Genomic DNA, 27,585 nt, shown 5'->3' on the forward strand with positions numbered 1-27,585 from the left:
GGGCACGAACCCGTGTCCCCTGCATCGGCAGGCAGACTCCCAACCACTGCGCCACCAGAGAAGCCCTACTTCATATTTTTAAATCAGCTCATTCTTTTTATTTAATGCATTTATTGGAAAAGGAAACCCTGTATCACTCACTCCAATGGAAAACTGGGATTGCCTGCCCCAAACAGACCATAAGCATAAGGATACAGGAAACAGGAGCAAAATATCATCATTAAATTCAAGCCAGACACTGGCACTTGCTGAGAGCTCTCTCTTTATTTAAAAGGGAGCTTAGCAAATGTTAAGAGGTGTTGTAGACACACTAACACCTAACTGAGGCGTCCTCTTGGCCTTAATCAGAGAATTGAAAAGGGAGGAATTCAATGAAGCTAAAGTACTCTACTATCGGCCCAACCTCCTAAAAATCATCCCACCCTGGTCTTTGTCCTACATTTTGGAAATCACAGACTCGGAAACTATGAAGGTATTCTAGAAGTCACGATAGTGTTGGGTTAAGACAGGAATTGGAAAGTCTACAGCCCAAGACCGCCTGCTTTATAAGACCTGCACACTAAGAATAGTCTTTCCATTTTCAAACAGTTGAGAAAAAAATCAAAAGGAGAGTAACATTTCATGACACACAAACATTACATGAAATTCATGTCTCAGTGTCCGTAACTCCAGTTTTACTGGCACACAGACACACGCCTTCGTTTACATATTGTCTGTGTTGCTTTCAAGCTAAAATGGCAGGGTTGAATAGCTGTGATAGAGACCCTATGGCCTGGAAAACCCCAAATATTTACAATCTAACCCTTTACAGAAGAAGTTTGCCTGCCCCTGGGCCAGGAGCGCTATAAGACTCCCTGGATTCAAGTCCCAGCTGTACCCCTTCCTGCTGCATGACCACAGCTGTGAGGCTTATAGGACGTAATCTGCATGAGGTTCTTAGAATGGTGCCCTACAGATGCTCAGCAAACATCAGCTCTTTATTTATTGTTATTTCGCAGCTGAGGAGGCTGAGACGCAGAGAGAAGGGTCTGGTCCAAGGTCACTCGGTGAGCCAGTGGCATCAAATAGCTACCAGAAACATCATCTCTGTACTTAGAGGTTATTCTCTGGCCCCATTATCCTGCTGCATGACCACATGACCTGCTGCATGACCACAGCTGTGAGGCTTATAGGATGTAATCTGCATGAGGCTCTTAGAATGGTGCCCTACAGATGCTCAGCAAACATCAGCTCTTTATTTATTGTTATTTCGCAGCTGAGGAGGCTGAGACGCAGAGAAGGGTCTGGTCCAAGGTCACTCGGTGAGCCAGTGGCATCAAATAGCTACCAGAAACGTCATCTCTGTACTTAGAGGTTATTCTCTGGCCCCATTATCCTGTGCAATGCTGGCTCCCCTGTCACCAAGGCAACCACAGAGCACTGGTCCAAGAGTCAGCGGTGTGGCGCAGGGGGACACTCGTAACTGTGAGTGCTTCTCGTGCTTTACACGTTGCCTCAATTCCTCTTTGCCAACGGCCTGAAATATAGCGTCTCCCTTCTCCAGCTGCGGGAGCTGAGGATTGGAGAGGTTAAGGAACTTGCCCAAGGTGCCAGGCCCTTGTGGGGTTGGTATTTAAAGCTTTTCCGCAGACCAGGCCCCTGAGCTCTAATCCTGTCTGCTGTGGACTCCTTGTTTGCCCGTGACGGAGCCCAGCCCTCTCAGTCTGTCCTCTGCTCTGGACATCCAGGAGGCAAGTCTGCCCGTCCTCAACCCCCACGGGCTGCTCAGGCACGGTTCCGGGGGACTTACCCACAGCACCCGCCTTCCTGCTCCTCGCTAGACCTGAAGTGCAGGGTCGCGTGATGCAGGGACCTGGAGCAGACAGCACCTGGGTCAGCCACCCTTGACCACAGCCTCAGCATGCCCCCAGGGGGCAGGCCCCCCTCCTCCAGCAGCTGAGTCTCTGATTTGGGTCCCACTATCTCCATCCTAGCCCTTCATATCAACAGGCTCCAGGCACCACCCTCCTAGGTTCTGGTTGTCCCAGGGCAATGCTCACCTGAGATCCACCTTCTGAACCCGCGGGCACAGGCTGAAGATGTCAGCCAGCAGGAGGGGGCTCCTTGGGGACAGTTCCATCTGGGTCAGCCTGAGTAGGAAAGGGGCGGGGCCCTATGTGAGCAAGTTGGAACCAAGCAAGATCAGTGGGCAAGAAACCTGGACAGGCTGGAGGCGAATGAAAAGGATGGGGGGCTGGTGGGTCAGCCAGGCATTAAGGAAGGAGACAGGAACTCAAGAGCGAGAAATAGGAGCTTGAGGTCAAGTGGACTGAGGTTTGAGTCCTAGTTCTGCTTACTGGCTGTGTGTCCTTGGATAAGTAGCTTAACCTCTCTGAACCTCAGTTTCCTTATCTGAAAAACGGAACTACTTATACACCTTCCTCTAGGGTGCACTGCCAGCACGATACCCATGCTTATTGTTATTATTATATTGTTTTTATCCTAAGCACTCACAGGTGAGTCCTTGCTGACAAGGAACGGGAAGCTTTAGGTCCTTAAGAGTTTCTCAAGCTCAGCATTACAGAGATAATTCTTTGGATTTGGGGGCTGTCCTGTAGGAAGTTTACCAGCATCCCAGACCTCTACTCACTAGATGCCAGCGGTAGCATGACCTCCCACCCACCTCCGCCATCACGATAACAAAAATGTCTCCGTTGCCGAATGTGTCCTGAAGGGCAAAATCACCCTCCAGCTGTGAACCACTGCCTTAGAGAAAGTGAGATGCTTCCATCTTGCCCTTGGAGGCATCCTTGGGGTCTCCATTTCCCTCGCTCCATAAACCCTCCACCAGCTTGTCTTGTTAGTTACACCCCCAAGATCCACCCTGAATCTACCTACTTCCCTCTCTCCCCACCAATTCCCAGCCCCCATCATCTCTTCCCCTGGCTGTACAACCCCCTCCCTGCTCTTGCTTCCACGCTTGTCCCGGTCCCTTCTCTACCCAGCAGCCAGACTAAGGTTTTGAAAAGACAAATCGTTCCTCTGCCTTGGGCAAAATCCCAAACTCCTCGCCACAGCTACCAGGCCCTGTGTGACCCGGCCCAGGTTCATTTCTCTACCTTCTCTCCTACAACTCTGCCGGCCACTGTGCTCTGGCCACACTGGCCTTTCTGACTGTTCCTCGAGCCCATTGAGTTCAATCCTGCTTCAGGGCCTCATGCATGCTGTTCCATCTCCTTGGAATGCTGTTCCCTGCTTTTCAAAAGGCTGGCTCCCTCTCTTCCTTCAGGTAGCACCCCAGCATCCCTCCTCAGAGGTGTTCCCTGACCACCCCTGCCATTGTCTAAATCACCTCCACAATCACTCCTTACCACATTCTCTAGAAAAATACTTTATCACTCTCTGAATTCATCTTATTTGCTTTCACTTTGCTTGTTGACCAGCTCCCTCTACTACACGGTAAGCTCCAAGAAGATAAGGACCTCGTCTTTTTTTTTCCTCTCTCAGCTGTGTCTCCAGCACCCCAAGCAGTGCCTGGTCCACAGCAGTGCACAAACAGTATGGACTGAATAACACTGGGTTGGCCAAAAAGTTTGTTTGGGTTTTTCAGTAAGATACTATAGGAAAACTCGAATGAATTTTTTGACCAACCCAATACAAAGCTTAAGCACTGGTGACCGTCAGGCCGGCTACCTCATTCCAAAGACAGATGAGGAGTTGGGGGCTGATGCTGTGTGACTCGGGCATAGAGAAGTCCCTCTCTGGTCTGAGGTTTCCTATCTATTCATGGACACACAACTTCTGTGTCCAAAGGAACCCTTCCTGATCCGTCCTTTCCTGTCAGGGTGGGACCATAGTGGATTCTGTAGTTTGACATGGGCTCTGCCACACTTGCCCACCTCTGGGAAGTCACACATCTCCTCCCTCCCCTCCCAAAAGGACTCAGGGATAAGTGAGATCCTGGATGTGATGTCAGCTGTCTCAGGTGTCCCAGAGATCCTTAGCAGGAGTACTTATATTGCTGTTTTTAATGGTATGATTTAATTTTCTGTTGTATTTTTCCGTATCAGCTGTAGCTGCTCTTGCCCCGTTGGAAAAATATTTAAAGTAAATCCTTTTTTAAATTCTAACCAGTCTGAGCTGAAATTAGAAAATAGAGTTTTAAATACTTTGGGGATGCTGCTTAAATTCCCCTTTTACAGAATTAGATGGTGACCTTTAAAAACTGGTGAGTGGGGGCTTCCCTGGTGGTGCAGTGGCTAAGAATCTGCCTGCCAATGCAGGCGACACGGGTTCGAGCCCTGGTCTGGGAAGATCCCACATGCTGTGGAGCAACTAATCCTGTGCGCCACAACTACTGAGCCTGTGCTCTAGAGCCTGCGAGCCATGACTACTGAGCCTTGCTCTAGAGCCTGCGTGCCACGACTACTGAAGCCCATGTGCCTAGAGCCCGTGCTCCGCAACGAGAGAAGCCACCGCAGTGAGAAGCCCGTGCACCCCAATGAAGAGCAGTCCCCACTTGCCACAACTAGAGAAAGCCCGTGCTCAGCAATGAAGACCCAATGCAGCCAAAAAAAAATACATATATATATATATATATATATATATATATAAATTACAAAAAAAACCCAACTGGTGTGTGATATATACATGACCTACAACTATGGTCTCTTTATAGGAGTAGGTGACCTTTCTGTGGGTGGAGAGACGAATGATGGCCCATTTGTCACAGGCCTTCCATTCTTCAAGGTGCTTTTAGAGCAACTATCTTGTTTGAATCCCAACCCTGGGGGAAGGGTTGAAGAATATTAGTCCCATTTGTCAGATAAGGAAACTGAGGCGTAGAGGGGTCAAATAACTCCCCCCTGAGGTTGACAAGGTATTAGGGAAGAGCTGGAAGCAGACTTGAGCTCCCAGTTGTGCCAGGTAAAATGATGAAGCAGCCCAAGAGAAGCGGGGAGGGTGCAGAAGGGGATGGCTTTGCGATGCAAGAGCCTCAGCCCTGCACAGTGAAATGGGGAAACCAGTCTTACTGCAGCAGCCTTAGCTCAGGGAGCCGGGGTAGGTGGTGCAGCAGGGTCTCCAGGCTCTGGTCACTCAGGACCTTGCAGGACAATCTGTGAAACAAAGCATCTGAATGAGGTGGGGAAATCTTGGGAAAAGCTAGATGGGTCCTAAGCCAGGATTGCCCAAAACACCCCCTCTGAACACTGGGGTCCTTGAGTTATCATTGAGGCTGGAGGAAAGGGAAGGTCATATATATGCTTGGAAAATGCTGGGTTAAGCCCCATTAGTTTTCTTTGCTGCAGGACTTCTCAGAGCCTTTAATCTGCCCTTGTGCATTGTGAATTTCTAAAGGGCTATAGTAGACATTTTTCCCCCAAAAGGCACGGACTAGTAGGATTATCATTTTGAGGGCCATGAAGACTGGTACCCTGGAGAACACACCTGTTAAGAAGAGAATGCCGCCTTAACCCAAAGTAGTGAACATAATGGTGGCAATTCAGGCACGTTAACAGGTCAGCAAAGGAGAAATGCAGGGTAGCTCGGGTCCCTGACTGCCCATCAAAACCAGACCAACCAGCTGATCACCTGTCTAGATAATTCATCAGAAGCCAGTCCACTCAGGAGAAACTCCTGATATCCATCCTTTGGTCTCTGCTCTGGCTGGAGGACTGGGTCAACCAGAGTCTCTAAGCACCTTGGGGTTTACATACAGCCCTCCCTGCGAGTCTAGAGCCACTTCCTGACCCCCAGAGGCGTTTGGACAGTATTTTCCTTCTGCCTTTCTCCCCTTTTGCTGCCCCTTCTCTCTGTCCCTGTTTCTTTGTCCCCTGCAGGCTGCCCTTTCCCCTCACTGGGGCTGCCAGGAGCCTGGCCCATCTCCATCGCATTACTGTCTGGCTGAAGGGGGACCCAGCTTCACCTTGCAGGGAACAGTAAAAGGGGCCACCTATGGTTCTGGAACTGGAAGCGAGGAGCCTCTGCCAGGGCCCAGGCTGTAGGCTCAGCACTACTCGCTCTGTCCCGGGATTGGGCCTGGGGCTCTGAGCACAGGCAGAGCAGAGGCATTCACTGAGGGGTGGTCTGACCACAAACACCAGTGGCTTTCCACTGGACCCCAAATACACACAGTGCTACGGCCTCTGCTTGGGATCAATGTGGGGTTTACACACTTTTTTTTGTTTGTTTGTTTTTTAAGCAACAGAACCTTTACCTTTATTTTTGCATTTGGAATGCCAAAATGTACACATCATGTACCATGGTGATGAGTGGCATTAAAAACCAGGGGCAAGTGTGGGGGGAACTCTCTGTGCTAGTTTTGCAACTTTTCTGAAAGCAAGCCTTAAACTATTCTAAAATAAATGGTTTATTTGAAAATTCGTTGGTTCCACACATCCTGATATTCTAGGAAAGCCACAATGTTCTATTATGAGACAAAAGTTCACTGCAAATCTTAAGATCCTGTATCTGTTAACATCAAAACCACCTTCCTCCATATCCATAAGTGTTTGAACATGGGGAGAGGTATGGAAGGACACACCCCAGTTGTCAACACGGATAATGAGCTTGTTGCAAGGACCAGAGGGCAATTGAGGCGGGAGCCAGAAAGCAAGAAAAAAAAAAAAAAACTGTAGCAAAATGGAAAACCACATATGGGGCGATGTAAAGTGAAACTGCAGAACGCAGCTGGCCTGTGATTTCGAACAGGAAAAAACTTGTATATGCAAATGGAGAAGGTCACCAGGACAAATGACAACACTGAGTTGATGAGGGACGGGATTATTTAGATGAGGGAGGTTTGTCTTGGGTTTCTTTAAGGTAATTATTGTAATAAAATTACAACGAGGATGAGGGAAGGAAAGTCTGACCGACCACTTTGCAGATGACGAAGCTGAGGCCTGAGGGATTAAAGCCATTTGCCCAAAGTTACCCAGCTTGTTGGTGGCTGAGCCAGGACTCCTGATTCTAAGCCCAGTCTCTGGTCACAGACCCAGGCGTTCTGGGGTGAGCTGGTAACCCTGGCTGGGGGATGCCCTGAGGAGGGGCCTTCAGAATGACAGGCTCCAGCCACAGAGGCAGTCCCAGCTGAGTGCCAGGGTGGGGCTCCAGGGGTGGAGGGGGGCAGACTGGGGCTCCCAGGTGCCCTGAGTTGAGCCGATGGGGAGATGAAGCCCTGGGCCCGGCACGGCCTCTCTCAGTGGGAGGGATGAGGTGTCTGAAGCTGGGGCCATTGGGAGGCAAGGAGCCTTCCACCAATGGGTTAGGGAACTCCCATGGCGTAGGGCTACAGGGTCTGGCAGGAAGGGACCAGGAGGGACTCATCTGGTCTCTAACCAGGACACCCCACCCCAGGTCACTGGGCAGGTGCCCACGTTGTGCCCCTGCGGCTGTGTCCTCCGTACTTACTTGACTTCCAGAGGCCCCGGGCACTTCTCCAGAGTCTCACAGAGGCGGGAGAGGCTCAAGGGTTCCAGCTGACATTCCCTGAGGCTGAAAAGGGGCAGCGGGCAGGGCGAGGGGGTCAGGGAGGGCTCAGGGTCCCTGTCCAACCCCAAGGGCTCTCCGCTTCTCCCAACAACTCTCCTCCCCAACCTGCAGGCCGCCAGCCCCTGCAGTGCCAACAGGGCACACTCTCCACCCCTTACAGCCCCCAGTCCCCCCACTCCGACAGAAACAGTCAAGGACCCTGAGCGCCCAGCTGCCCTCGTCCAGCCCCAAGTCCTCCCCACTGCCCCTGCCTACATCCAGGCTATCTTTGTCCCTCACCTGGGCCACTTGAACACCCCCTGGGTTCCCCCTCTTGCCTCCCTGCAATCCTCCACCCTGCCGGCGTCTTAGCTTTAACAAATACAAACCTGGCCAGCCTCTCCTGTGCTGAAAACCCTCTGTGGCCCCCCATTATCCTTAGGCTAAAAGCAAAACGCCTTTCCCATGCCTCCACTCGCCTCCACTCTCCCTGTATAATAAGCTCTAGCCACACAGAAATGCTTCCCCAGAGCCAAGGCTTCACTCCCCTGGGCCTCTGCACGATCTGTCCCGCCTGCCTGGGATCCTGCCCACCCCGTCCCCAGAGAACCCTGTTCAGGCCCCAGCTAACGTGTCTCTCTTCTTAGGTGAGGACATCAAGCCCCAGAGGGGGAGGGGCCCAGCCAGGGTCTCACAGCCCCTCATGGCAGAGCTGGGAAGTCTTCAGAGAAAACAACGCAGAATCTTCTCTACAGGGAACGCCGGAGCCAGCAGCCCCGTCACCAGCCCTAACACTTCTTCCCCCTTCTCTCAAACTCTCTTTCCCCTGTCTCCCAACCCCCAGGCTCTCCACTCCCTCACCCCTTACCCCATTGTGGTTACCCCTAAACAAGAAGTGGGTAAGATGGTACCAGAAGCTCCTGGAGATGCGGCGCTGACCGAACCCCAAGAACTGGGCTCCAGCTTGGAACTCTGGCAACGATCCAGTAGGCAACAGATCCCTAGGAGTGGGGCAATCGCTTTGAAAGGAAAGTTCAAAGCATCCACATTGGAAGGCTAGACTCATTAGTCGGGGCTGGAAGGGGCCCGCAGGACAGTCAAGCCCCTCCCTGTACGGATGGGGCAACTGAGGCCCAGGGAAGGGAAGCCAGAGTGAGGATGCCAGCAGCTTATACCTGTCCAGGTGGGCAGCACCTGAGCAGGTCGAGGGGAGCTAGGACAGAGCCCCCTCCTCTTTCTGACCACTGCAGTAGGTATCATCCACCTATCTGTGCCTCAATTCTTTTGGCTTCAAGAACCCAGAGAGTTCCCAGAAATGGAGACCCTAGCTCGGCAAGCAATACCACCCCGGCTTCAGGCAGCCCACCTGCTACAGCAGTGTTTTTCTCTAACACATTAGCTGGAAATGCACTCTGCCCAGCTGGCCCCGCTTCAGGAGCCCTGTGCTTTTGCGCAGGTGAAACCAGGGTGCCGGGCTCCACTAGGGGGCAGCCGGGAACACCTGCGGAGAGCTAGTTTACCGCAAAGATGTGGAAACTTTTTCAGAGTACCAACGGTTCTTGGCTTCTCTAATGTGATACTCAGAGTGTGAAAGGGCAGGGATTCATATGAAGTCAGGACGCTGCAAAGTGCTGCAAAGGTCCTCAGTGGCAGAAACACAGCGGCTCCCCTCTACCCTTCCACACAACCGCTCTCCTAACACCTGCTCTGCTGCAGCATCACCCGTCAGCCCCTCCCTCCCATGTGCCCTCCTTCTTAGAAAAGATTGAAAGCAGCTGATTACTGCAAATTTACATGGGGGAGGGGTTACAGAAGTGATTAATTCCAGCCTGCCAGACCCGGGCTAACAGTCAGCATGGGTCTGGGGGTTGGGGGCACCTATAAGAAATGGGGACCAGAGAGAGAGAGGGGAGGCCCCCCAACCTCAGAGCTTTCCCTCCTTACCTGTCTCTTCCATCACCCCTCAGGATGACGCGTTGGCTCTCAGAGCTGCAGGCAGAGAGGAGGTGGCAGCCTGAGAAAGGGCCAAGGGGCCCCTTCCCAGGCAGCAGCAAGAGACCAGACAGGCTGGGTCAAGCAAGACCTGGATGGTGGCCTGTTTTCTCAGCAAATAGGACAATAAATATACATACAAAGCACACCACCGATATGATTTCCTTTGATTCTCACAATAAAATTGTGAGGTAAGGAAGTGTTTTTTTTTTTTAACATCTTTATTGGAGTATAATTGCTTTACAATGGTGTGTTAGTTTCTGCTGTATAACAAAGTGAATCAGCTATGTGTATACATATATCCCCATATCCCCTCCCTCCTGAACCTTCCTCCCACCCTCCCTACCCTACCCCTCTAGGTGGACACAAAGCACCGAGCTGATCTCCCTGTGCTACGTGGCTGCTTCCCACTACCTATCTATTTTACATTTGGTAGTGTGTATATGTCCATGCCGCTCTCTCGCTTCGTCCCAGCTTACCCTTCCCGGTCCCCGTGTCCTCAAGTCCAATTCTCTACAACTGCGTCTTTATTCCTGTCCTGCCCCTAGGTACTTCAGAACTTTTTTTTTTTTTTTTTTAAGATTCCATATATATATATGTTAGTATACGGTATTTTTCTCTTTCTGACTTACTTCACTCTGTATGACAGTCTCTAGGTCCATCCACCTCATTACAAATAACTGAATTTCGTTTCTTTTTATGGCTGAGTAATATTCCATTGTATATATGTGCCACATCTTCTTTATCCATTCACCTGTTGATGGACACTTAGGTTGCTTCCATGTCCTGGCTATTGTCAATAGAGCTGCAATGAACCTTGTGGTACATGACTCTTTTTGAATTATGGTTTTCTCAGGGTATATGCCCAGTAGTGGGATTGCTGGGTTGTATGGTAGTTCTATTTGTAGTTTTTTAAGGAACCTCCATACTGTTCTCCATAGTGGCTGTATCAATTTACATTCCCACCAGCAGTGCAAGAGGGTTCCCTTTTCTCCACACCCTCTCCAGCACTTATTGTTTGTAGATTTTTTGATGATGGCCATTCTGACTGGTGTGAGGTGATACCTCATTGCAGTTTTGATTTGCATTTCTCTAATGATTAGTGATGTTGAGCATTCTTTCATGTGTTTGTTGGCAATCTGTATATCTTCTTTGGAGAAATGTCTATTTAGGTCTTCTGCCCATTTTTGGATTGGGTTGTTTGGTTTTTTGATATTGAGCTGCATGAGCTGCTTATGAATTTTGGAGATAAATCCTCTGTCAGTTGTTTTGTTTGCAAATATTTTCTCCCATTCTGATCTGAGGGTTGTCTTTCCATCTTGTTTATGGTTTTAAGGAAGTATTCTTACCCCTGCTTCAGAGATCAGGAAACTGAGGTATCAAGAGATGCAGTGACGTGCTCAAAGCGGCACAGCAGGTAAGTGGTGAGCCTGTGTTTGAACGTGGTCTGTCTGCTACCGTAACACCCGTTCTTGGAAGCAGGGAGGGGAGGACTAGGTGGACTTCACCTGAAACCATGGCTGATCTGCTTTGCCTTGGCCAGGGCCGCTTGGCTAGCTGCCTTCCCTTCTACACTCTCATCAGCTCCAGAGACCCCACAATTCAGGCGGGTCCCTGAGAACTCAAGCTCCCACCAGGGAGCTCCCAGTTTCCTTAAAAGTCTCCCAGGGCAATCCAGAGAGTAACTACAGGAGAGTCGATGGATTGTGCCCCGCGGTGAATTTGGAGAAATTTGAGTGTCCCTGGAGCTATATTTCACTCATTCATCTATTCATTCATTTCACAGACACTCATTGAATGTTCACTGGACCTGGTATCATACCAGGGCCCTGAGGATGCTATATCGTGAATGGGACAGATGAGGGGCAGAGTGGGGTCCCAGGGACACTCTCACCTGAAGTCCAAGTGCAAAAGCCACGGCAGAGTAGAGAAGCACTGGGTCAAACTGAACACAGCATCCAGGGACAAATCGTTCTCACTGAGGCTGGAGAATCAGAGGGATCATGCTGACAGAAGTCACTCAGGACTCAAAAACACTCTCTTTGTGGTCAGAGCACAGGGCAGGGGAGGGCTGTCCCCCTCCCTGTTCCAGACGATGGAACACACTGAACCCCGGATGGTCAGAGCACCTCTGCCAACTCCCCATTGCACAGATGGGGAAACTGAGGTCCAGAGAGCAGCAAGGTCTTGCCCAAGATTATGAGACACGTTGGTGACAGAGCTGAGATTGGAACTCCAATTTGCATAAAATTTGCCTGCAATGGCAGTGAGGCCTTCCCCCCCCCCCCCCACCGCCCCCTGCAGGCCCCGAACAGGAACAGAAGCAACCTCCTCTGGTCCCAGCTTCCCAACGAAAGGCGGCCTGAGCAGGCAGTGCCCACAGGCCACAGCACTGGTTACAGCGAAAACCATAGCCACTGCCTCCAGAGTTTATGTGTTAACTGACTGGGAACCAGGGGCTCAGAGAAGGTGATGTAATTTGTCCAGGGACACTGGGAACCTGGGGTCTGTGACCAGGTTCCTGCGGCCAGGAAGCCTCTCCCTTGGGCCTAGAAGAGCCAGGGAGGAGGAGGGGGGGGCATGTGAGCTAGGAGCACAGGGAGCTTTAAGGGCCTAGAAACTCTGGCTGGCTGCAGGCAAAGTCTGGGGGTTCACGGCCTCCTTCCAGGGCCTCCCTCCCATAGCGCACATCTCCCCCATCTCTGCCAGGTGCTCAGGGCTCTCAAATCTCCCCGGGCACCCTTCCTGGGTATCTCCTCTAGTCCAAACCCTCCCTGCCTACCTGGCCAGGGCCCCCCAATCAAACGGCCCTCCCCCCCCCCCCCCCACCCCCCCCCCCACCCCCACCCATCCCCCCACCCCCGCCCCAGGGCCAGAATGGCTGCCAGCTGTTATATTAATCAGGTAATACTTCCCAGCCCTGCCTGCCTGGGCCTCCCAGAGAGCCTGTGCAGAGACAGGGAGACAGGCTTGAGAAACGAAGGCTTAACTCAGCAGCTGGATCGCTGAGTCACAGAGACCAGTGTCTATTTTAGTGAGAAACGCAGTAGTAACTACCCTGTCCTGGGCACTGGCCACGTGTCAGGGACTGGCCCCGGTGGCTGACATGCATTGTCTGATGTAACTTTTATGATAACCTCAGGAGGGAGTGAGATGGGACACAGAATATCCCCCCACCCCGTCATCTCCTTCCCCGCTTCCCACACACATGCTCTCATCCAGAGATCAAACCTCAGAGGCTTTGCCCAGAGGGCTACTCACTTCAAGGACTGCAGAGCGCCCAGCCCTGGAAGCAGCTGAGCCAGCAGGGCCGCACCTTTGTCCCCGAGAGCATTGCCTGATAAGCTGGGAGGGGCACGCAGAGAGGACAGGTCAGCAGAGGGCGGGGGTGGAGACAGCAGGAGCTCGCCTCTCCACCCCAGTCACTCAGCTTCTCCTGAAACTGGGATGCGGTCCTGGGCTGCCAGGCCGGATCTCAGCACATGGCACTGGATCAGCTGGGGTCTCCCAGCATGTGGATGTGGGATCTTAGTTCCCCAATCAGGGATTCAACCCACGCCCCCTGCATTGGAAGCATGGAGTCTTAACCACTGGACCTCCAGGGAAGTCCCTCCTCTCGGGTTCTCATCCTCAGGTTTGTGACCCCTGAGGGGTTAGGCTTGGGCTTCAGAGAGTGTCAAATATGGGGGAACCTGTATTTTAGGGGGAAGAGTCACAACTTTCACCAGGTTCTCTAAGGGGTTCCTGATTGCAGCGGGGAAAGAATAGATGACCCTAAATCTTAAAACACAGAACAAAACACAACACACTAACACCTACCCACAAATGGGCCCCACCACCCCGCCTTCCAGCAACCACTCACTCGAGGTGACAGAGGCAGCAACTTCCTCCCAGTGCTTTGCAGAGGTGCTCTAGGTGCTGGGCTTGCAAGGCGCAGTGTGTCAGCCTAGGGAGGGTAGGACCACAACCCTGCAGCGCCTGCCCAGCTCAACAGAGGCGAGTGGGGCTCCCCACCCCCAGATAACACAGGCAGAGAGGCTTGTGGAAAGGGGACTGGGAGGCATCGGGCACCCGGACAGGCAAAGAGGGACCGACACACAGCTCATGTGAGATGTCACATGGGCAGAGAAGAGCCAGAGAGAGTCAGAGACACAGAGAGAGGCAGACCAAGATGGAGAGACACCGAGATAAGAGACGGAGGGAAGGAGACAGACGCAGAAAGAGACTGAGAGAAATTGAGTGCCAGAGGAGAATAGACAGACAGGGAGGGGTATTCAGATGAACAGAATCAGAGAGGAGGCTGGAAGAGTTGTGATGGCAGCCCTGTGGAGGTTGAGTTGAGTCCCCAGGCCTAGGCCCCAGGATCAGGAACGAAGGGGCCGCGTGCTCCCCATTTTCTCCGTCCAGAGTTCCCACAACCCCTCAGCTACTGGAGGATGGGGGAGCTAAGGGGGGTGGGAACCGTGGGCAGGGAAGGTGACTGGGGGTCTGCCGTGTGAGCCCCTTCTGGGGTGGGCTGGGCAGGGGAGGTGGGAGGCAGAAAAACCAGGACATGACAGCAGGTTGTGTCCTCCAGGGGGCACCTGGCACTGGGGACCCGGGACAGGCTCTGTGCCCAGGAAGGGGGGAGGCGGGAACCATGCTCGGGGCCCGCAGGCCATCACGGTACCTGATCCTTGGGGCGCACGGGAGCAGATCAGAGGGCATCTGGAACGTAAGGCTGCCAGGAAACGCAGCCCTGGAGGGACACACACCAAGGCCATGCTGAGCAGATACCTCATCCACTGCCTCAGACTCCAGCCTTAGACTCACTTCCCACCATTCAATCCCTATATGAGACCTGGGGACAGTCAGACCTTGGTTCCAATTGGGCTTCTCGGCTTCCTGGCTGTGTGACCTGGGACAAATCACTTAGCCTGGTACTGGGAGAACATAGGTGAATTGTCTTAGTTTGCTGCCTGGTGCATAGTAAGTGCTCAGTTAACCTTGGCTCTTAGGATTAATCTCATCACCAGCAGTGCCTTCAAAAATGTCAGCTGCAAGCAAGCCTTCTAAAGCTCAGACCCTACAGAAGAGATCGTAGGTGCACACTGAGGAGCAAAGAGCTGAGTTTCTGCTCAGGGGCTGGCCTGGGGCAATCCAGGAAGGCACCCTGGTGGAGGCAAACACCCTCTAAAGGGTCCTTGTGCCAAAGGGAGCCAGAAGTTCTGACCAGAATCAGAGCTACATGCCAGGCTATCCTCTGGGTTTAGGCTGAAGGGCCTCCGTCTCCCACGCGTAGCTCTCTGGCTACCCCACCCCTGCCCCAGTCTGCTGTCTGCATCTGGCATCCCAGGGCTCTCTTCAGGTACCACTTGGGAAATGGGGAGGCAGTTTGTCCTTTGAGCCTCCCCTTAGGGCTTCATCCCCTGCCAAGCCTGCTGGCTGCTTGTGCCTTTGTGAATTTGTCAAGGTCCCCCCGGCTGTTGAGTTACACTGTCCAGCGGTGGCGGTCAAGGAGGGGATGGTCCTGGCCCTACCTTTTCTGGGTCACCTCCTGCTCCTCCGGTTCTGGGGCAAACTTGAGGACCACAGTTTTGTGCAGCAGGCTGCAGACAGGAGAGGAGGGAGGAGGCAGCTGCTGGGGGGCCCAGCTGCTGCTAAGTCTTATTTCTAGCCTGGCCTCCAGGGACCTCTAAAGTGTTTGCACAGTCACGTGATTTCTTCATTATAAATTCCTAGAAGTGAATGGAGTGTCATTTGGAATGCCCTAGGGGCCTTTACTGAATCATTATATACAGTGAACCAAGGGCCCTAGTACCACCGCGTGGGTGAATCTGGTCTCTCTTTCCTCCTTTAAGGGGTGTTTAAAGCAGGAGAGCCCCTATGGGTGGGGACTGTGTTGACATTAATTAGCATCTGTCCTCAGCTGCCCAGACTGAATGCGGAGACTTACAGAAATAAGGTTGGGCCCTGTCTGAGGTCGGGTTCCCTTAGAAGCAGAGTCACTTGGTCACTGTGTACATGATGTACTGAGGGTCTGATCTCAGGGACCGAGGGAAGCAGAACAGGGCAGGTCCTCAGCCTGATCCCACAGGAAGCATGAATGCAACACAGAAGAGCCAAATCTGACTACCTGTTGGATCTGTTTCTTTTACTTTAACCTTTGCTTCCCGTTGCTTTTGTTCACTAAAAGGATACTGTCTGTACATAGTGGCCTGCCTTGGAGAACCCTGCCCCTCTGCCTGAATGTTAAACCAAAGTGCCTTTGTTCAGGGAAGTATCCTGACCCCGCCCACCTGTGGCTGGCTGCAGGAGAGAAGAAATTAACACACCCCCTCCCCAAGGCTGGCCATTCCAGGGGATATTTGCAAAACTTATGGCCCTTTTACTTCCTCATCTCCTCCCCCTCTCTGTGCTATAAAAGAAACTGGCACCCAAACCCCAATAAGATGGTTTCTCAGAGACACTAGTCTGCCATCTTCTCGGTCTGCCTCAACATCTCGTCTCTGATTCATTGGCCTGTTGAGTGGCGAGCAGAGTGAGCTTGGACTTGGTAACGTCAATAGCACTAAAAGTTTGTCTCACCGGAGGTAAGGGGGCCGGAGGGTTACACCTCTGCCTCTGTCACTGGCCACTCCTGGCTGGGAGGATAAGGGGGTGTGTAACCTCCCAGGCATCACAGGCTCTTAGCGGCCCAGGGCATTTCTCTGGAGGAGGTATAAGCTGTGCGCAGCCAACACCCACAGCAGCTGGGAACGGGGTACCCAGCTGTAAAGGGGGTCTGGGCGGGGCACTAGCATCTTCTACAGGTCTCAAAGGCCTGGGGCCAGAAAGAATTCCAAGGACTTAGAGAGAACGACAGGAGAGCCTAAGAGCTCCACGCTAGAGGTAAGAGTGGGTGATGGTGGTCCACTGGGAGTCCCTACCTGACGTGTAACTCTGCCAGGGTCCGGCACATGCTCACTGCACTCAGCACACGGCACACTCCGGCCAGAGAAAGCCCATTGCTGCTGAGGCTGCGGAGAGGAGGAGAGAGACGGCCATTAGCAGGCGGCTGGAGTCCCCAGCGCCACACAGCTCGAGCCGCCTCCTCCTGGCTCAGCAGCTGGCTGGCTGTCACTCCTGGAATGTCCTGGGTCTTTAACCAGGGCGTCTTAAAGGGTGAGCCATGAAGCATATGACCTCTTGCCCCACACAGAGAATAAGGTCCTCCAGCTGGAGCAGTAAGAGCTGACTCACTGTTTTTGCTTCTCTGATCCTCAGTTTTCTGGTCTGAAAAAAACTCACCATTTTAATCCCATTTTACCAATGGGGAACCTGAGGCCAAGAGATAGGAAGTTACCTCCCCAGGGTCACAAAGCTACTGAGTGACAGAGCCAGGGTCTAAATGCAAAGCCAAGACTCCAAACCACTGATACCCTAACCTCAACACTCCCCCACTCCCACTCCCACTTGACGCTAAGACCCCATCGTATCCCCCCCACCCAATAGCACCCCTAGCCCACACCGTGCAACACCACAGCACACCCAATAGCCTATTACCCTTTCTTCTCATTCCACCACCACAACGACCCACCCCTTCACCCCAAAACCATATCCCGCCGTACCACTTCCCACTCCAACAGTCCAGCACCCATCCACCCAATACCCTAGCGCTGCCCCAGTACAACTCCGCGTCCCACCCCACCCCGGGGCCGTTGTCAGGACAAACTGGAATACAAGCTACTGATGTATGGTGAACACGTTCTACATGTTCAAGGGATTTTAATAACTGGAACAAAGTAGCTCATGCCAGAGGCATGCAAGGCATGGTTGAACCACTCCGCCTGCGCTGGAGCTGGGAGAGAAAGCAGAGCTGGCCGGTGAAGCAGCACTGTTTCTGGTGACTGTGGGCACGGGGACCAGGGGCGGTGGGGACCAGCTGGGGCTCTCCTGGGCCCTCCCTGGTAGTCGACAGTGGGGTGGGCGACTCACTCCAGCTTCCTGGCGATGCGCAGCTGGGGTGCAGCCTCCGCCATCAGTTGACAGCCTTCATCTTCCAGCTGGTTCCCTGAGAGGCTGAGACAGAGGGGTCTGATGTCCTGTGCTGCCCCTCCACCCTCAGCGTTCACACAGTCAAAGCATCCCTCCAACAAATGAGACTCAATTATAATGAACGTTGAAAGATTGTGTACCACATGCCTGGCACTGTCCTAGATGCTCTTACAATTATTGGATATTTAATCCTCATAACAACCCTGTGAAGTAGGCACTATTATTATCCTCATTTTACTGATGAGTTAACCGATGGTTAAAACACTTGCTCAAAGTTGGGCCTGGGATTTGAACTCCGGCAGCCTGACTTCAAGGCCCCATCCTCAACTGTTTCTTTATGCTGCAACCTACATAATTACTTCTTGTGGTGAGCTCCACGCTCATCGGGAAATCTGATCAAGTCTGGGGACCAGGAAAGGCTTGCCTGCTGGTGAGAAAACTGGGGGAGGGACAGGCTTGGTGGTGCCGAGGTGGGTGGAAGTATGTGAGTTGGGTGAAAACCACCTTCTAATCCTGTCTTGGTTCTCCCAATGGGACAAGGTCAAGGCTCAAGCTTTGGTCACCAAGGCAACGCTCACCCCGTCCATCTTGCCCTAGGGTGGGGCCACTCAAAATACATGATGGCATTTCATCACCCCACCTTCATGCCCATTTGATTTCCTCAGATGACCGTGGCAGGGGTCCCTTCCCAGTGACATGACAGGACCTCCACCAATCCCCAAAGCCCACTCTCAAAGGCTCTGCTCAGGAGCTGGACATCATGGGAATTTCTCCAGCCCAAAAAGAGAAGGTCATCTCATGTTACTCTGGGAGGAAGACAGCGTGAGGGGACCCTGAGGGCTGTGGTCTGGAAGACAAGACTACACGTGATGAGGTTTCTGCTTCGCAGATCTCAGTGAGGATGAGGCCAGGAGCCAGACTGTCTGAGCCTGAACCCTGGCCTAGACTCTTCCTAGCCTTGTGACCTTGAGCAAATTTACCCTTCCGTGGCTTAATTTCCTCCACTATAAAATGCACATGGTAACAGTACTTCCATCATAGAGATATAAGGATTAAACAAGAGGATGTATGTGAAAGCACCTGGGACAGGACGGGTGCTAAATAATGGGAGCTGTTAGGATGATCTGATTCCCCCAAATTCTTAATGAAGCAGCATGCCCTTCCCCACACCGTCCACCCAAAGCTGAGGCCTTGCCTACGCTGCCCTGCCCTCCCTTTCTGTCTCCTGTCCCAGCGCTCCCCATCATACTCACTCCACTTCATCCAGGTGTGGACCTTCCCGGAGCTGGGCTAGGAGCACTTCCACATCACGGACCCCGAGCTGACACTTCTGGAGCCTGCGGCGGGAGTAGGGCCGAGAGGCTCAAGGTAAGAAGTTACGCTATGCCTCCTGAAGCTCTGAGTGCGGCTACCAGGAAGGAGCTGCAGCAGCCAGGGGGTCGGCAGACCTGGGTCTAATCTTGGCCTTGTTTTTCAGTAGCTGGGTGACCTGCGATAAGGCACCTAACCTATCTGAGACTCAGTTTTCTCCTCTATCAAATGGGACTAATAATGTGTACTTTGCAGGGTTTTCAAAAGAATCACAGTGAGGCAATGGATAGAAAATACTACAGTGCCAAGCACAGAGCAAGGGCCCATTAAATCACAGCTATTATTGTTGTTATGACAAGTGTTCCTTGCTCAGGCAGGGATGGGTTACTCATGTCCTTTCCCCGCTCCACATCTGCTTCTCCCTTTATCCTCCCTGCCCCTGCCGTGCCTCCTCTGCGAAGGGACCCTCCCCCCATATCATATCCCTCCCCTCAAAGCAATGGATCCCATCCCACTGAGGTACCTGAGTGCCAGGCTTCTCCTCTGAGCCTCTTTCCTCTGGTTGGCATTGCCCCATAGGTCTGGGTCTCTGGCAAGAACAAATCCAACACTGGCCTGGGCTCAAGAGTCCAGGGCCTGAGGGACCAAACCTCTTCCCTTGGTTTCTAGGAACTGAAGACCCTAGAGCATGACCCACAGTGAATGAATAACAAAGATGGTTGCCTGAAGGTACTAAAGGTGCTACTCAGCAAAGCAGCAGGAAAAAAGGTTTAAGGTCAATTGGGACCTTTATTCAAATTCTGGCTCTGCCATATATAGCTGTATGGCCTTGGGTAAGTCACTTCACCCATCTGAGCCCCAGTTTTCTCTTTTCTAAAGTGGGATGACAACATCCAACACATAGTGACCGAAGGACTGAATGAGACGATGTATGGTCAAGTGCCCAGCATAGGCAAGCTTAGCAAAGTGCAGGCTTAGTGAAAAGAAGCTGCTGTTGTCTAAGATGCCATAGTCTCCATTTGTAGATGTACCATCTGTGGTTCAGAAGGCCAGGAGCATGGACCGCATGTGGGTGCAGGCTGTGGGAAGCCAAGGCACCACCAAGTGTTCTCTCCAACTGGGCCAGGGGAGGACCGGGGTCTGCAGGGATGCTGGAACATCACGGATTTTCATAGACTTCTAGATCAGTGCTGTCCAAAAGAACTCTCTGCAAGGATGGAAATGTTTCGTATTTGTTCCATCCACTATGGGAGCCACTAGCCAACAGTGGCCATTGAGCACTTGAAATGTGGCTAAAGTGGCTGATGAACTGAAATGATCACTTTATTCAATTTTAATTAATATAAAATTAAATAGCCACGTGGGCTAGTAGCTACCGTATTGGGCATCATAGCTCTGTGCAGTCAGAGGGTAAAAAGACATTGGTCCTCCCAGATCCCTGTATGGGTGAGGAAACTGAGGCTCAGAGCAGGGAAAGGACTTGCATGAGGACATACAACTTCATGTGTTTCTGAGTCTCACAGGGAGGGATGTGAGGGAAACACAGAAAGTTCTTTAATGGAAAGGCAACTTCCCTATTTCTGCCCAGTAAGGACTGGCCAAGCTGGAATCCATGCACAGCTGGAACAGCTAGCACTTGAATGGCAACTGGATGCCAGCAGTGCTCTAGGCACTTTAAATGTGTTAATTCATTTAATTCTCAGAACAAGTCTAAGATGTTGGTACCATAATTGCCTTCCTCCTTTTTTAATTGGAAGAGTTTTTTCTGCATAGTATCGCCAGTCTCACCATATCTTCATGTCCTCCCTAAGGGTCTGATTCACTCTGAGACTTTTGATGATGCCCGCTCATCACAGGAGCTGGATGTGGTCCAGAGACACTAGAGGAAGCTAAGACCTTGGCCAACTCTGAGAAGTAAGTCATTTCCCAGGGGAGCAGTAGCAAGAAAAATCCCCGCATTCCAGCTCTTCCTAAACTCTTTTTGCCACTTTTCCCCACAACTACCTAAGCCCAGATTGCTTCTCAGAATGAGCCCAAACCCACCCCATCCCTAGCTTCTTACCCTTGTAGCTCTGTAGCCGTCTCTGCGGGTGGGGATAGAAGGAAGATGAGGTCCGCCTTCCTGCAGGGTCAGACACTGAGCCGTGAAACCAGTACACCAGCCCTACCTGTGCACCCTGTGCTGCCCCAAACATCCAGAGAAAGCTGATTTTGTAATCGACACAGAAACAGAACTGGCATAAGTGCTCAATATCAGACATGTAAAATTGTGACTATGTCGTTGCTAGACGAACCCTGAGTGTTTTAAAAAGTCAGGAAAACAATTTTTGCTAGAAAAATTACAAAAGTTAGGAATGCTGAGAGTTTCTATAGGAGCCGCAGTGTTGGGATTAAGAGGCATTACACTTCATCTACCCCGCGACCCCAACTGGCTAGTTCAGCACCACGGAGAGCAACACGGGACTCAGGATTCCCTCCGCTCTGCCTATTGTTCCTAGATTTGTTGATTCATTCCCTCAACCACCCATCCATCCGTCTATCCATTTATCTTTCCACTCATTCACTAATTATTGAGTACGAGGTGCCAGGACTGAGCTGGGCTCTGGAGATACTGATGTGAGTAAAACAAGACTCATGCACGCACACGTAGGTCTCGCAGACCAGCGGCCTCCTCCTTTTCCCATCCCCACTTTCTCCTCTCCTTTTCTCAAGACCCTGAAGGCCAGGACCCCATTCCCCCTGCTCACCTGACCTGCAGCATCCTGACGGTGGGGCACGTGACTGCCACATTCGTCAAGGAGAGGAGGGTTGACACGGAGACCTTGCTGAGGCTCAGGCTGCATGATTGTGGCAAAGGTGTCAGGAGTGAATCCCCCATCCCATCCACCCCAGACTCTCTCTGCTCTCCAAGGGAGGAGGGGGAGGTCACTCAGGCAGGGGTGGTGGAAAGACAGCTTACTCAAGCTTCCGGAGTCGCGGCAGGCAAGGCAGTACCTCCACGATGCTCAGCACGTCCCAGTCCTTGAGCTGGTTGTCCCGAAAACTGTAGGGAGACCGAGGCCCAGTCCCTCAGCCTTGGGGTTGAGAGACTTGGGAGCCCCAGGTGGCAGGCGACAGGCGTGGCCACCTTCATGCAGGAGACACAAGATAGGGGCCTACGAGAAGTTCGTGGTATCCAGCAGGCCCAGCTAGGAGGAAAGGCCCTCTGCTGGCCTCACTTCCATCCCAGTTCAGTCCCTCTGGGAGAGTTTCTGCCTGGTGGCCCAAGGGATCCAGATGATGGACTGTGAAGGCCTCATGAGGTGGGAGGAGGGGACCCAGCGCCCTGCTCTCTAGGCTCTGTCTGGGATGTGCCTGGGGCCTGAGTTCACCGGGCCTCTTGGTTCCCAGGTGATAGGCAGACTGGGATGCAGGAGAAGCTGCTTGCAGCCTCACCTCTGGCCCTGATTCACCCAAAGCCCTAGGCCAAGCACTTTCCTTTTTGACCTCACATTCCCCACCTGTCAAATGGGGTCCACAAACGGCCCTGCCTGGGTTCCTAGCTAGAGGGACAAAACAGCTGAAGAGTAAAAGGGTGCCTCTGCATGTAATCACTTGGTCAGGACAAAGGATCAGAAATCGTGAACTTGACATTTACTTTGCTTTCTTAATTATTGAGAGTGACCTTAATCTTTTCCCCCATCACCCAGAGTGATCATGAACAAAGACACCCAGCAGAGGGGACAGAGCAGAGCTCTGGCCCAGCTAATGCTCCACTCGACAAGCAGTGCACCCTACTGCTGGGCTGCATCTGCCTGGATGAAGGAGAGTCTTCTCTAAATCTCATAAAGGTGCCATATTAGGCAGCAGTGGTCCTGCCGGACAGATGCTAAGGAGGATCCCTGGTCCCACCCTTCTCAGGCCACTCGTCACAGACACAGGGCAGGCGTATATTCATACATACGTGCTTAGACGTGTATGTGGATCTAAGTGTGCAGGCATGTGTGTGCTGCACACGTGCATGTATGTGTGGCATATACTTAAGTGAGCAGGCAAGTGTGTGTGCACATATGTGCACGAATGTGGACGTATGTGTGTGTTTCACGCCTTTATGTGTACCCACACAGCACCTGCCTTCTCTCAGGGTCACAGAAAGAAGGGAGGGACCCTCAAAACTCAAGATCCTTCAAGATGTCCCAAAATATTAGCACTTCTCTGGGGTCTCTGGGAGCCTTGTGTTTGGATCCAGTCCCACCCAGTTCTTGGATGGATGCCTCTCCTCTCTGGGTCTCACTGAAAAAGCAGTGGTCAGACCCTAATGGAATATACAGGACCCAGTCCAGGCTCAAGGGGGGCCCTGGGACCTGCACAGTGAATCCTCCTCTCAGCCAGCGAGCCCTCCTGGAGATCACTCACCTGATCTCTTCCAGCTGTGGACAGAGGGGCAAAGCCTGCACCAGGTGGCTGATGCCTTGAGCAGTGATCTTACTTCCTGCTAACCTACAGGGTAAGCAAAGATAGTGGGAAGAATGGGGATGGGAAAGGGGACAGACCAGGAATCTGCCCTGTGCAGGGTTGAGGGGCGGGAGGAGAGTTCCAAGCATCGCCGGCTGAGGATCCATCTCGGTCCCAAGCCCTGACTCACCCCAGCTTCTTCAGGCTCCCCATTGTCGGCAAGCACCTGGAGAGGGCTTCGGCAAAGGCGTCCCCACACTTCCTGCTCTTAAAGCTGCCACGGGAAGAGGCGAAGTGGCAGAAGATCAATGGTGGGCAGGGCTTAGAGTTCATCACCCATTCCCTCCTCTGAGAGATGGAATTTAATCCAGTAATGGCAATAGTAGTAGTTGTTGCTGTAATTGTTGTAGTAGTAACAAATACATATTATGCCAGACACTGCTAATCGTCTACCAAAACCCATTCTCCGCTGTAGCTATCACTGGGAACATGGTTTCCCGGCCAGAGTTGGTGTTTCCCAGCCTCCCCTGCAGCTCAGTGTGACCATACGACTCCGACTATGTTGTCACCACTGGAATGTGAATGGAAAGGATGTGCTCTATTTCCAGGACTGAGCTTTAACCCATTGGGCATGTCTAATCCGTGTTCTCTCTTTACTTTCCCCCAAGCCAGAGCACAGATGTGTCTGTGACCCAGCTCTGACCATGCAGATCAAGATGCCCAAGGAGATGATGCTGCAACCATGGAAGGGACCTGGGTCTCTTCATGGCCATGTGGAGCTGAGCCATCCCACTGACCTGGACCACTTACCTCTGAGTCTTCCATAAGAGTGAAAAAAAAACAAAAACAAAAACCACCACATTATTTAATCCACTGTATATGGAGGGGGAGGGATTCTTTGTTATTGCAGCCTAAACTTTTCTCTAGCTACTACACATATCGAGCCTTTACTCTGTGCCAGGAACTGTGCCACGAAGTGTTTTTCATGCATTATTTCATCTCATTCTCCCAACAACCCTATCAAGTAGGTATTATTACTGATTCATTTTAGGCATAAAGAGACTCAAGCTGAGAGGTTAAATACCCTGTCCAAAGCAAAGAGGCTCTAATCACACAGCCTGGATCAGATGCTCCAGCCCATGACTGAGAGAAAAAGAGGGAAAGACTGAATCCAGAAACCATAACTAGAGGAGATCTAACTGGACCCCAGAGTTCCTGGAGAGGCAAGGACCTTCCTCACCGTGTCACAGGCTAAGGGGCAGTAAGGAAGGACCTATCTGTTCTGATATTCAAGATTCTTCCTCAGTTTTCCTCAGCTGGGTTCTGCCGAGACTGGCTGGCCTCCGCTCTCCCAAAAGTCCAGTTCTCTCCCAGGGATGTTCCCAGGTACCCCCCAGAGCTCCCCTGTCCTTACTCTCACCTGAGATTCTCTACCTGCCCACAGCCTGCCAGGGCTTCAGGGCAGCGGGGCTCCAGGGGGCAGCCCTCAAAATCCAGGTGGATGGGGGCATCCCTGTGCCCTAGGATGTTGGTCAGGGCAGCCAGGTCGGTGTAGGTCAGCAGGAAGTTGTGGAAGGGCATTTGACGGGGGAGGCTCTGGGCTGTGAAGCCAGCCAGCTCAGGCACCTGTGTCTCACCCACACAGTGACACAGCTCTACAACCTTTGGTCCCGTGAGCCTGCGGGTGGCCAACTTCCTCAGTGCTTGCACCACTGCTGCCTGCTTGGTACCCACCCAGGCCTCGTCCTGCTGTGCCAGGAGGCTGAGGAAGGGGCGGCAGGCACAGGATGCCAGGCCCGCCAGAAAGGTGGGGAGGTGGTCTGTGAGGCCCAGTCTAGCTTTGCTTCGCTGTACCCAGCGAGAAGTGAGGGTGACATGTTGGGAGAGTGTATCTTTGTCCACCTGGGGGCTGGCCATCAGGTGCAGGGCAGCAAAAAACTCCTGCAGGCTTAGGTGGGTGAAGGCATAGCCTGTCTCCTGGTGCCCGGGCCCCGTGCACACACAGAAGGAGGTCATCAGGCCGAGGGCAGCCCCGAAGGCCATCACGGGTGGAGGGATGTCACCTGCAGAGAAGATGACCTTCCCTGTCTCCAGGCCCCGCAGGGCCACCTCCCCGAGACCCAGCAGGGACTCGGCAGGCAGGAACCCTTGGGGGCTGAGGGTTAGCACCATCTGCACGTAGTTCTGGGTCATGGTGGGCAGGAGGGCCGCAGACTGGCCTGGAGAGCTGCCCGGGAGCAGATGGTAGAGGCAGAGGCAGGCGACTCGGCACAGAGCGGGCAGGGCACACATGCTCCAGAGACGTCTGTCTGCCCGCAGCTCTGCTAGGGCTGCCTCCTGGGATGGCTGGTCACTGAAGAAGCGGCTCACGTACTCCTCCACCCGTGGTCCGTCAAAGCCCCACATGTGGACCGTGGCCACCTCGGTGGGCAGGCAGGCGGGCAGCTTCCCTGGACGGGAGGTGGCCATTACCCAGCAGCCCGGCAGGAGGGTCCCACGGCAGAGGCGGGAGAAGAGGGTGAGGGCTGATGCTGGGTCCTCAGGGCCTGCAGTCTCCTTGCTGGGGCAGGGGTAGAAGACCTCATCCAGCCCATCAAAGATCAGCAGGGTTCCGTTAGCATTCTCCTGCAGGTACTCGAAGACGGCCTCGGGGCCAGCCTCAGGCCTCAGGTACAGATCAAAAAGGAGCTGGGGTAGCGTCAAGAAACCTGTGATCACGTTGAGCTGGCGGAATTCGAACAGGAAGAGGGCCTGGAAGCGGTCCAGCTGCCCATCAGCCCACTTCTGGCAGAGCCGGTGGGCCAGCGTGGTCTTGCCCATGCCCGACTTCCCCAGAAGCACCGTCACTCTTGGGCCCCTGTTGGCCTTGGTATTGAAGAGGTCCCGAATGTTCACGTCGGTGCCATCTTCCGCCTTGGGGTCCCCTGTAACGGCCCCCTCCTGAGCGTCGAAGGGTGCTGAGGCCCGGCTCCATTGCAAGATTGGAGGGATGTAGACTTGGGGGAAGGCAAGCGGCTGCCCTGGCCTGGGGGTCCTGTCGGCATAGCGCTGCTGGGCAGAAGTCCTAAGCAGCTGCAGGTACCTCTTGGCCAGCTCTGCAGGGGACAGGGAGATTGCATGAGAGCCGGGGGCCTCCTCGCGCCGCTCACCACAGTATCAGGTTGTTGGGAGCCTGTAGCCTTGGCCATGTACGTATGGGGATGGGGGACGGCAAGAGCACACAGGTGCTCTTATGCCCCCCAAATTCCTAGAATTAATTGGCTCTACAGAAGCACAGGCTCTGACAGCCGTTTACACAGGGACGTAGGAATGGGGAAGTGTGGACCACGGCTCTATTTGTTTTGCAACAATGTAAGTGGTGTAAAGTTTTCAATGAGATGGGGGGAGGGGAAAGGGGGCACTTCCTTTGCAGTATCTTATTGGAACAAGCTTTCACTGTGATATCGAAGTAACCTGCCTGCGGCCCCCATCCCCACAGTGTTTCAGCTGTGTGATGCCCATGATGACCACTAACACGCTGTGGGCCCAGGCACTGGACAATCGGAACTGCGGAAGCTGGTCAATAGTCAATACCTACATTGCCGGGTGTTGACTTTAATTGCAGGGTCATTTGGGAGATCTTGGGTGGCCGAGGGGAGGGCCCGGGGCCACTGTTGGGGGACACTGGATACCCCTGCTAGGGGGGCGCCTGACATAGTGTCCTATTTTATACAGATATGAATCCTCTGACCAGCTGTGAATCCTCTGGCTATGCCCCATGGGGCTGGGTTTCCCAGCTGGTGGGACAACTGGTGGAGAATGACAGAAGTTTCTGTCCCGGCCTGACCGGTCCACAGCAGCCCCCATGTCTTCCCAGGGGCCCTCAAGGCTTCTGCCTTGCTATCCAGCTCAGCCCTAAACTGGCCAATGGGAGCCCAGTTCTGAGGTCATGCTGTTTACATCCCTGGAGCTCCCTCAACCCTGAGGACATGGGAGTATCCCCGGAAAAGCCTGGATGGTGAAGCTGCGACCTGCTGGGATGCTCTGAGCTCCTTCAGCTGAGCCGTCTCTGGAGAAGCCCCGCTGTGGCCCACTGGGCAAGGTGCTTCCTTGCCAGACCTAGCTCTCTCCTCTGCCCACCCAGGACCTCCTCTTCTTCCCTCCTGGGAGCTTGGAAGACAAGAGTCAGGGGGCCCATGACTGGAAGCCTGTTATCAGGGGACAGAGTCCAGGATCTGTGTCCTTGCCCCAAGGCAATCCAATCCAGTGTTCGGGCCCCCCCCCCCCACCTTGGTACCCACCTTGCTCCTGCTTCTTGAACTGCTTTGGGCGAGGTGAGGACCCACAGCTCTGATGAGGCCGCTTGAGGCCTGGAAAGGATGAAGGAAGGAGTAAGGGGTGAGG

At 53.0% G+C, this 27,585-nt stretch overlaps 1 protein-coding gene across 3 annotated transcripts in view; it reads right to left on the reverse strand.

The window, feature by feature from the left end:
- Positions 1-27,585, reverse strand: part of NLRC5 (NLR family CARD domain containing 5) — a 59,353-nt gene that overhangs the window by 22,856 nt on the left and 8,912 nt on the right. The window contains exons 5-26 of one of the 3 annotated variants that reach the window (XM_027119844.1): positions 27,483-27,551; positions 24,623-26,297; positions 23,393-23,476; positions 23,164-23,247; positions 21,728-21,811; positions 21,516-21,605; positions 20,831-20,890; positions 19,292-19,357; positions 18,711-18,794; positions 17,398-17,481; positions 16,350-16,439; positions 14,961-15,029; positions 14,111-14,179; positions 13,304-13,387; positions 12,703-12,786; positions 11,336-11,425; positions 9,394-9,438; positions 8,361-8,450; positions 7,390-7,473; positions 5,013-5,096; positions 2,040-2,129; positions 1,790-1,852 (exon numbers count right to left, since the gene is read on the reverse strand). In XM_027119844.1, the coding sequence (XP_026975645.1) occupies positions 1,790-1,852; positions 2,040-2,129; positions 5,013-5,096; positions 7,390-7,473; positions 8,361-8,450; positions 9,394-9,438; positions 11,336-11,425; positions 12,703-12,786; positions 13,304-13,387; positions 14,111-14,179; positions 14,961-15,029; positions 16,350-16,439; positions 17,398-17,481; positions 18,711-18,794; positions 19,292-19,357; positions 20,831-20,890; positions 21,516-21,605; positions 21,728-21,811; positions 23,164-23,247; positions 23,393-23,476; positions 24,623-26,297; positions 27,483-27,551 (3,322 nt within the window). The remainder of the gene's footprint in view (positions 1-1,789; positions 1,853-2,039; positions 2,130-5,012; positions 5,097-7,389; positions 7,474-8,360; positions 8,451-9,393; positions 9,439-11,335; positions 11,426-12,702; positions 12,787-13,303; positions 13,388-14,110; positions 14,180-14,960; positions 15,030-16,349; positions 16,440-17,397; positions 17,482-18,710; positions 18,795-19,291; positions 19,358-20,830; positions 20,891-21,515; positions 21,606-21,727; positions 21,812-23,163; positions 23,248-23,392; positions 23,477-24,622; positions 26,298-27,482; positions 27,552-27,585) is intronic. The other 2 variants (XM_027119846.1, XM_027119845.1) reach the window with 2 other exon arrangements.

This window comes from Aethalodelphis obliquidens, unplaced genomic scaffold (assembly GCF_003676395.1).
Source record: "Aethalodelphis obliquidens isolate GAN/ISIS:26980383/991018 unplaced genomic scaffold, ASM367639v1 scaffold20, whole genome shotgun sequence".
Taxonomy (NCBI): domain Eukaryota; kingdom Metazoa; phylum Chordata; class Mammalia; order Artiodactyla; family Delphinidae; genus Aethalodelphis; species Aethalodelphis obliquidens.